Here is a 9597-nt window from a genome sequence, read left to right as displayed (position 1 = left end):
TGAAGCTGGCAGCCACCTATCTTTGGGCAGGAGCGGTTATGGTGTCCAGGTTTCAGATGCAGCGTTGTGACATTAATATGTACATGCTTACCATACATTATATATTTAAAGAAGAAAACTCACAGCATGGCAATTTCCCATTTGTTGTTTTAAATTTTGTTTGTATGCGCAAACACATAAATCAAGACAAAAGTATGCAGTTTTATTCAGATTTTGTCAGTAGTGAAATTTCAAGGAGAAATCCTAACTGGTATCAGAGTTGAAAGATGCTTTTATACCAAATTTTAGAACCAGAAAGGCACTTTCACATCGAAGTTCTCGAACTTGGTCACTGTTTATAAATATATGCATAGATATGGAGATACAAAAAACAAAAATAAAAAATTGACTTGTATTTTATTGGTGTGAATAAATGTCTGGCAACCACAGTGTGACAAAAGTGCCCAAAGGAACTAGCACTTTAAGCAGCAGAAACATGCAGACAATGCTCTGGACAACATTTCACACAGTCTTCTCAAAAGTCAATGCCCCTCTGTTGTCGTGGAGCTTTTGCACTCGTCTTCTGTTTCCTGGTCGAAATCAGGCAAAAGAACCAAGTGTGCAGATTCGAATTTTAAATCCTCCTCATCGTTGTCCAGTAGCATGGCGCACTCACTCCTGAAATCCACAGAACACTCTTTAGGGATAGTAACATGCTCGAGTTAAACTAAAAATTAAACCTAATCAACAACCATATTATAAAAGAGATCAGCTTCAGGCACCCTACTCCTCAACTGCATTACATGTTATAAGTACAGAACAGAGCGAAGAACTTACTCATCCAGCGTGATGTCAGTGAGCCCATAATCTAATGGGAAGGGTCCTAATGGGAAAAATTATATCAAATAATTCGAACATTGTCATCAGCCATCATAAAAGCATTTTAAACTGATACCTGCACATTCTAAAATATGAACATTATTATTTTTTTAAAATCCCAATCCATAAAGTGAAATAAGAAAACTTACCTTCATTAACATCCCTGTTAATGATGCAGCAGCTTGATAGTTGCATGCCCATTTTAGATGAGAGAAGTTTGCAAAGTGAGTCCCTGCAAGTTCCAGCTAAGCCTTTTATAGTAAGCCACCAGGTAAGAAAAACACGTCAGAATGACGTAAAAATGTGTCCTGCACACGCTGCAAAGGATATGTTGATGTTTAAATCAAAATATGCAAATGAGGCCTTCATTTTGACTATCGCGATAAAACAGGCTTTTAGTACAAATTCCGGAAAATGTGTGGCCCTGTGGCCTTGATATGTACCGAGATACTTAAGAGATAACGCATTAACACGGTGCGTGTTTTAAATTCATACCGCATTATTATTTCTTTGATCAGGTTAATGCATGCCGTATTTTGTTACCTAAATTGGAGAATTATATGAGCATAGATTTTAATAGTTCTCCAGTAGACTTGTGTTTTTGAAGCCATTTGTCAAATGGATTTAAGATTTTAGATCGATCATGCGATTAGGATTAAATAGTGTTTGAATCCGCGAGTTGAGTACATGGGTTTTTTTGCAGTTTAAAGTCCGACACGCAACGGTTTATTTTTTGAATGAATTTTTAATTTAAATGAATGGCTTGCAGTCCATTCATAAACTGACTTTTGAAAAAGTTCTTAATGTGTAATGGCAACGTTAAGGTAATTTAGCTTAAGGAAAAACTGGCTGGAAGTAAAAAAAAAAAAAAAAAACAAGGTGAATTATCGGGGAATTTTGTGCATATAATACGAAAAAGTACATTTTAACTGAATGGGACGCCATCACCCGATCGGTAAAATTTACCGGCATGATAAATGATAAATGGGTGAATGTTAGTTAAACTGCTTGGGATATTATTAGGGGCTGGTGAGCGTTGCAGTCATAATCTAGGACTATTTTTTCTGGGATCGTTTGTATAGTTCTCCACGATATGGCCAGTTAGGATGTATGTTATTCTTTTCTGAATCTGCAGAGCAGGTGGAGACCACACAGCTCGCGTTACTGCTGTTATCTTTCTACATTGAGTTTGCCTTTGATAGGTATAATGGGTATCAGTAACAGATCGTACGATTTTATTTAATTATAAATATAATTCATATTTAGTTTAGACGTACATGGCATGGTGGTATTGCATACGTTTGCAGTTTGCGTGTTCTCCCCGTATCATTGTGGGGTTTCTTCTGTGAGTGAGCCCTGCAATGGGTTGGCGCCCCATCCTTGGTTGTTTCTGCCTTTTGCCCAGAGCCTCTAGGATAGGCTCCGGACTCCCCACAGCACAGAATAGGACAAGCAGTTACAGAAAATAGATGGATGGATTTAGTTTAGACAAAGAAAGCTCAATAAGTGTGTGCTCAATTGTAATAATTATTTAAATAATGGTCCATAGAACTATGTGCTTTGGACCATTAGAAAATATATTGAAGGCCCTCCCTGTCGTAGTGCCACTGAGCCCCGCTGTGATGTTCGGGGCGCTCCCGCTTCCACAGAGTGTGGGAGGGTACGATGGCCATCACCTGCATGAGGACACGGACATACATGGATCAGATGGCAGAACGTGACTCACTGCGACACCAGCAACAAACACCACTTATGATAACAGTCATTTGGTATCTGCCCCCAAAGACAACAGTGAGCAAACAGCCCTTAGCTTAGCTTAAGTTACAGTAAGACAGAAAAGGTCATTAATGATGAGAAACCCTTCCCTCTTGTTACGTCCTGCTGCTGTTCGCTCCGCCCCCTCCACCAGGACCACTTGGCTCGGCCCTTGCTTCGCCTCGCCCTTATTTGTACTTTCGCCTTGGTCTCTGATTGCTTGATTGGTTTTGGACTTTCGTCTGTGTTTCGACTTCGCCTCTCGGTTTTTCCCTTTTGATACCTTTGCCTCGGCTTGGTGTTTCGTGTTTCACTAGGTGTGTAGGGAGTGTCTGCCTTTTTGTTTATTCGTTAACGTGGGGATTATTGTTTGTTTGGTCAGGGAGATAGATTTAGGCATTGTTGTTTCGTTTCACCATTTTCTTTGTGTTCACTTATGTAGCTCAGCTTGGGGTTACTCGGTAGATGTGCTTTTGTTTGTTTCTTTGGCCTTTGTCACTCCTGACGTTCGTTACACCTAGTGTTTGTATTGTTTGTGAAAAACTATAAAAAAAACTATAAAAAAAGACTCCCTCTGTGTCCCGTGTTCCCTTCTCCTAGCCCTAGTTGTCCTGTCCTCCCCAATCCCTCCTTCCCTTTCACTTTGTTGCGGTCCAACCCTAGACTGGATCGTAACAGCCCCCAATTTTGTTACGATCCAGTCTAGGGTTGGACCGCAACAAAGTGAAAGGGAAGGAGGGATTGGGGAGGACAGGACAACTAGGGCTAGGAGAAGGGAACACGGGACACAGAGGGAGTCTTTTTTTATAGTTTTTTTTATAGTTTTTCACAAACAATACAAACACTAGGTGTAACGAACGTCAGGAGTGACAAAGGCCAAAGAAACAAACAAAAGCACATCTACCGAGTAACCCCAAGCTGAGCTACATAAGTGAACACAAAGAAAATGGTGAAACGAAACAACAATGCCTAAATCTATCTCCCTGACCAAACAAACAATAATCCCCACGTTAACGAATAAACAAAAAGGCAGACACTCCCTACACACCTAGTGAAACACGAAACACCAAGCCGAGGCAAAGGTATCAAAAGGGAAAAACCGAGAGGCGAAGTCGAAACACAGACGAAAGTCCAAAACCAATCAAGCAATCAGAGACCAAGGCGAAAGTACAAATAAGGGCGAGGCGAAGCAAGGGCCGAGCCAAGTGGTCCTGGTGGAGGGGGCGGAGCGAACAGCAGCAGGACGTAACACTCTGCTCTGAGACATTTCAAGCCTCATGGTGTCTGAAGATTAATGTCAGTTACTTGTATTAAAGATCAGGCAACATACTGTACCTCCTCACAGCAGCGGGGGCTGACAGCAGTCCTGTACTCCATCCGTGCCCAGAGCTGGTCCTTCTTCTTCAGGAAGGTGGGAAACTGACTTCTCCAGGTTTCACCCAAGGCCCAGGGGAAAATCTCGAACCTGGTTCCCATCTCTTCCTCCTCCATCATGTTAGCAAGATATCTTGGTAGAGGAAGAATTCACTATTCCAAGATCCATTGGCTGGCTGACCTCCAACAGTTTCATCCAAGACTTATCCTCATGCTGATGGAGGAAATTGTTTTTCTTATTATTTTAACATTCATCTATATTGCCCACCATAGCATGCCGTCACTTACAGGGCGATGAAGAAGTTCATCCTCGTCTGCTCACTGAGAGTGAAGTGAGCTCTTTTGAAGTAGACGAAGGTCATCACCAGAAGGTACTGAGATGAAGAGCAAAAGGATGGAAAAAGTAGTCTCTGCTTTGCGTACAGTGATTAATGTAGCAAAACCAATGCATTAAAGTTATCTTGTCGGTCATCTTGTAACAGGAGTCCATGCAGAGGAAATGCTGGATCAGATCATCATCTGAGGGCATCATAGGGCTGGACAATAATTCGATATCAATATATATCGCGATATAATTTTTTTCAATAACAGTGATACGATTTTTAAACACATTTCCGATATTTCGATATACATATATACTGTATCATATAATATACAGTATATGAATAATTTAGTAAATTTTAGTTTAAATGGAAATATATTATTGTTAATAAGCTGAGTCTGAGAGTTTTATTTATTTGATAGTTTATTTCACATTTCTTGTTTGTAAAGGCTAAATACAAATAAAAAGTGAACCTTATTTTTTTTGTACTGTTTTTATTTTAAAAAAAATTATATAATTTTAATAGGAGGAGCCTGGAGGTATTATAGACTTTGCAAATTCAGTTTGCAGACATCCATTGTGTGTGTCCTCGGCAGTTTTTTCCTGAGGCTTTTTAATATTGTCCATATCGATATCGGAATTATATCGTATCGACCAAAATTAAGAAATATATCGTGATATAATTTTTTGCCATATCGTCCAGTCCTAGGGCATCATGAAATATTTTTAGTACTACATACATTTTTTTTCAATATTTGAATTCGTCCAGTATAACAAAAAGCAGGCACATATACTCCCAGCAAACAAGGGACATCCAGAGGACGCCCTTAGGTCGTCCGCAATACGTCCCTTTTTTGGGGATGTCCTAAGGACGTCCTTAGGACGACCGTGTTATTATGAACACTAAAGAAATCCTTCAAAAGCAAGTTGTTGTGACAGTTTCCAGGAATAGCATTTTAAATAAATAATTTTATCTGAAGTACTTCCTTTTATTAATGTTCCATCACGATGTCCAGAACTCGTCCTTTGAGGACGATTTCCGGACCAAAAGAGGACATCCTGAGGATGACCTAAGGACGACTGTGTTACTATGAACAATAAAGAAATCCTTCAAAAGCAAGTTATTGTGACAGCTTCCAGGAATAGCATTTTAAATAAATAATTTTATCTGAAGTACTTCCTTTTATTAATGTTCCATCAGGATGTCCAGAACTCGTCCTTTGAGGACGATTTCCGGACCAAAAGAGGACATCCTGAGGACGACCGTGTTACTATGAACAATTAAAGAAATCATTCAAAAGCAAGTTGTTGTGACAGCTTCCAGAATAGCATTTTAAATAAATAATTTTATCTGAAGTAAAAGTATCTTTTATTAATGTTCTATCAGGATGTCCAAAACTTGTCCTTTGAGGACGTCCTAAGGATGACCCAAGGAAGTCCGTGTTACTATGAAAAATATAGTAACAAAAAGTGGTCGCACGGTTTTATGTAACGGTTTATTAACTTGATTTATTCTTTTTTTTTGTGGTTTAGCTCTCTAACAATTATAGAACTATAGGAGTGAAGCCCGTTCTTCTGTGCCACTATGAAAAATAAAGAAATCTTTCAGAAACAATTTATTATGACAGCCCGCAGGAACAGTATTTATAAATATATAAAAACTGACTGGATATGCATGGCTGTCAAGTGAATTGCATGCTACATGCTAGTGAATTGCAGTCAGATTCAAACTTAGGCCAGCTGCGTTTTTGTACTTGATGCCATGGAGACGCTTTTTGCAGCTCGCGCTCCCTCGCTCACCCTCACGCGCAGTTCAAAGCACTGTCACGGGTAAGACGCGACACTCTTCTTTGTGCATAAAACTTTAATAAAATCCTCTAAGTATCATATTAACGTGTATAAAGTGATAAAATACGATGGGTTGAAACACATTTAGGCGTAATCCTACATAATTTTTTAGTGTCATTGGTATTAAACCGATTAAATCAACATTTAAAATTCCTGTCAGAACGAGCTAACGGTATCGCTATGAATTTTCTAGGAAGAGTTGAGGAGATATCTATCGCCTGTGCTGACAGTTTTAATTAGCAGTAATGAAGTAATCAATGGATTGGGATCAAACATTCCATAAATGCTTTTGTTACAGGGCACAGGTTCTGAAGTAAGGAAGCAATATCCGGCCATCGATACTGATGACTCAGAATGAAATGTTCACAAGAAGACCTTTAAAATGTGTTGTCTTAATATTTATGTTGTATTTTTCTTAATGCCATTTGTTAAATTAGAAACTTAAAGAAAATTTCTAATGTTCTTACAATAAAAATATATATTTCAACGAATTTTTAAAAAAAATTTTAAAGAAGGTCAAAGCTGAAGGATATCCTGTGGCTGTCCTCTGGACATCCTAATGGAACATTAATAAACAGAGAAAGACTTAAGACAAAATTATATCTATTTAAATGCTATTCCAGCAAGCTGTCATAATGAATTGTTTTTGAAGGATTTCATTACTTTTCATGAAAGAATGAATGAAAGTTACATTATATAGAACTATACTGTAGACACCCAAAGTGCTTTATAGATGCAATAGGGAGCCACTTCAGCCACCTCCACTGTGTAGCACCCACCTGGATGATGTGACATCAGCCATTCTGCACCAGTACGCTCACCACACAGTAGCTAAGGTGGTGAAGGAGCAGGAGAGAATTTACCAGTTAGATAAAGGGGGTGATTAGGAGGCCAGATTTGATAAGCCACCTTAGGTAAGATTTGATAAGGCAACAGTGGGCAATTTTAGCCAGAACATCAGGGTACCAACCCTACAGGGATCTTTTATAACCTGGGACAGTCAGGACCTCGGTTTTATGTCTATCTGAAGGACGGCAAGATGGTCATCCTAAGAATGTACCCAATAAAGGACATTGAGCTGGCCCTCCAAAGGACATCCTCAGGCTGTCCCTTGTTTATGTCTCTAGTATTACTGGTAAAATGTCAAATATTAATTATTTAGAAAAAGGGATTTACGTGGGCTTAATGCCCATAATATGTTCACACAATATGTCCTTAAAATGTTCCCGGAAAGTCCATAATATGTTCTCGGAATGTCCATAACTGGTCCTGAAAATGTCCTTAAAAGGTCCATAACTGGTCCTCTAGACGTCCTTAGGACGTCCTTAAAAGTCATCCTAAGGACGTAAAAAAAACTTTCCATCAGGATGTCCTAAGGACGTCCTTTGAGGACAAGATCCGGACCAAAAGAGGACGTCCTATGGACGACCTAAGGACGACTTGCTGTTTGCTGGGCTGTTCTTGTAATGAAGTGCATTTTATTTTGATGTTATATTTCTTTACATAAAAGCAGATATAAAATTTAATTTAAAGCTCTTCCTCACGCTGGAACTAATCTAACCCACCTAGCAGTGTGAAGAAAGCAGCCATTTCCTGCTGCTCCATGACGATGGATTCCTCCTGCTGCTCCGGGCCGCTGCAGTCTTGCCTGGACGGACCTTGTGCCTCCTGCTGAATGAGGTGCTGGTGCCTGAAGTGCGCGCACCTCGCTATCCCTGCGGAGCAGCGCGGAGGCAGTGGGGTAACTCCGCTAGGGGGCGCACTGACAAGGTGTTAGCCGACTTGTGTTCTAATGCCGGCTTGGGTTGTAAAGCAGGTGAGTCACGTGATGCTAACTGGCTAAAATCCCCTCTTAAAAATGCCAGTATTTAAATAGGAGACAAATATGCTATTTTTTTCCACACTTAGTTAAATTTACTGGAAATTTCCAAGTAAACTTAACTTTTAGAAACTTTAATTAATTCTTAAGTCATGTTGTGGTTTTTACTTTGCAAATTTTTGTAATGTTACTTGTCTTTTCTGAGCGAAAATTATTTCCAAGCTTTTTTCAAGTAAATCCTACTCCAATTTTTTTTTAAGTAGAGTCACTTAAGTCCTGTACATACAGCTCTTGAAAAAATTAAGAGACAACTGCAAAATTATCAGTTTCTCTGGTTTTACTATTTATAGGTACAGTCGTGTGAAAAATAAAGTTTCTCAATTCTAAGGTTTTATGTATCAGGACACCATAGAAAATAATCTGGTCCTTAGCAGGTGTCACGCCCACGGAGGCGGGACGCAACAGGTGTAGCTCGTCCACAAAGGACTGACTGCCTTTATAAGCAGAACGGAACCCGATATGCTTCGCGAAGTATTGAGCTAATGTATTGCAGCCATACCGAGCGTTTTTCTCGTCTCTCGTCTACCCTGCTCTCCCGTCCTTACCTGTTATCCTGTTGTGTGGTCCTTACCCTCTTGCCTTCCCTCCTCAGACCCGTTCCCGTACCTGACCTGCCTTCCCCGCTGAGCCCGGCACCTCCTGTTCCCCCTTCCTTGTGTGTCCTGGTCTTGTGCTTACCCGTCGGACGGATCTCCCGGTTAACGAACCCTGCTCACGGACAACGACACCGACTCCTGCTCGCCCCCTCGGTCCCGTGCCTTCGGAGATCGCCTGGAGAGATCACTCCCTCTCCTACGGCGCTTTCCCTCTGCGCCTCTACAGAGAAGGCTGCGCTTCTCCGAAGCAAGAAACCCGTCTTCCCCTCTCCTCTCCTTCCGGAGACATTAATAAAGCTCCTTTACCCCTGCATACCTGGATCTCCTTCTCCCTTCTTACTCAGGGCTGACAGCAGGTCTTAATATTATAATTCATAGATTATTTATTCACAGGTGAACACACAAGCAATTGGGTTGTATTGCCATTTGTCACGACGCGCCGCTCCGCTCGCGTACGGCAAAGTTAATTTCAAAGTTCACTGTACATTAAAGTTCTCCGTAGATTACATGTAAAATACAAGACAATTGTTTTCGACACAGATGCTATTTGCTAATAACTTATGTTTGTGCAAATCCGTTGTTTAGCAAACTCAACTCTATCAATGCGTTAACTTACAGTCTATGGTTAAATCTTTAACCACCAGGACAGCTTAATAGCTCTATACTTTACTGCAACCGTAACTAAATTGACCAATAAACAAACATTTCATAACTTACCGTGTATAAACCTTCTTCGAGAAAAGATCCGTTGGTTTTCTTTGCTTCTGCGCGCCACTTCTGACCCAAGGGAGCATGCGCATAGATTGCCAGGCTTCGTGGAGTAAGCTTTACTTGAGTTTGCCACTTTTGCATTAGTTCATTAAATGACAAAATACAAAGTAAATAATACTTGGGAATTTCCATTTGCGTTTACTCTATTTGAATACTATGTATTCAAGTGCAATAAATAACATCAAAACCTCAAA

At 40.2% G+C, this 9597-nt stretch overlaps 1 protein-coding gene across 5 annotated transcripts; it reads right to left on the bottom strand.

The window, feature by feature from the left end:
- Positions 1–181: 181 nt before the first annotated feature.
- LOC140581858 (speedy protein A-like) lies at positions 182–9468 on the bottom strand. 5 transcript variants are annotated; one of them, XM_072705478.1, is made up of 9 exons: positions 9350–9468; positions 7723–7872; positions 6937–6988; positions 4276–4361; positions 3949–4120; positions 2136–2534; positions 1008–1109; positions 817–862; positions 182–657 (listed from the first exon to the last, which is right to left on the bottom strand). In XM_072705478.1, exons 4-6 carry the CDS (start codon positions 4347–4349, stop codon positions 2427–2429), a joined length of 354 nt encoding a protein of 117 aa, XP_072561579.1. In that variant the 5' UTR covers positions 4350–4361; positions 6937–6988; positions 7723–7872; positions 9350–9468; the 3' UTR covers positions 182–657; positions 817–862; positions 1008–1109; positions 2136–2426. The 5 variants fall into 5 exon arrangements, with proteins under 5 accessions (XP_072561579.1, XP_072561575.1, XP_072561576.1 ...); XM_072705474.1 differs by having other exon boundaries at positions 817–1109; XM_072705475.1 differs by lacking the exon at positions 6937–6988 and having other exon boundaries at positions 817–1109.
- Positions 9469–9597: the final 129 nt, after the last annotated feature.

The sequence above is a fragment of the Paramormyrops kingsleyae genome, chromosome 23 (assembly GCF_048594095.1).
Source record: "Paramormyrops kingsleyae isolate MSU_618 chromosome 23, PKINGS_0.4, whole genome shotgun sequence".
Taxonomy (NCBI): Eukaryota; Metazoa; Chordata; class Actinopteri; order Osteoglossiformes; family Mormyridae; genus Paramormyrops; species Paramormyrops kingsleyae.
The sequence above is the reverse complement of the archived record's forward strand: the minus strand, read 5'-3'. Positions and strand labels throughout refer to the sequence as shown.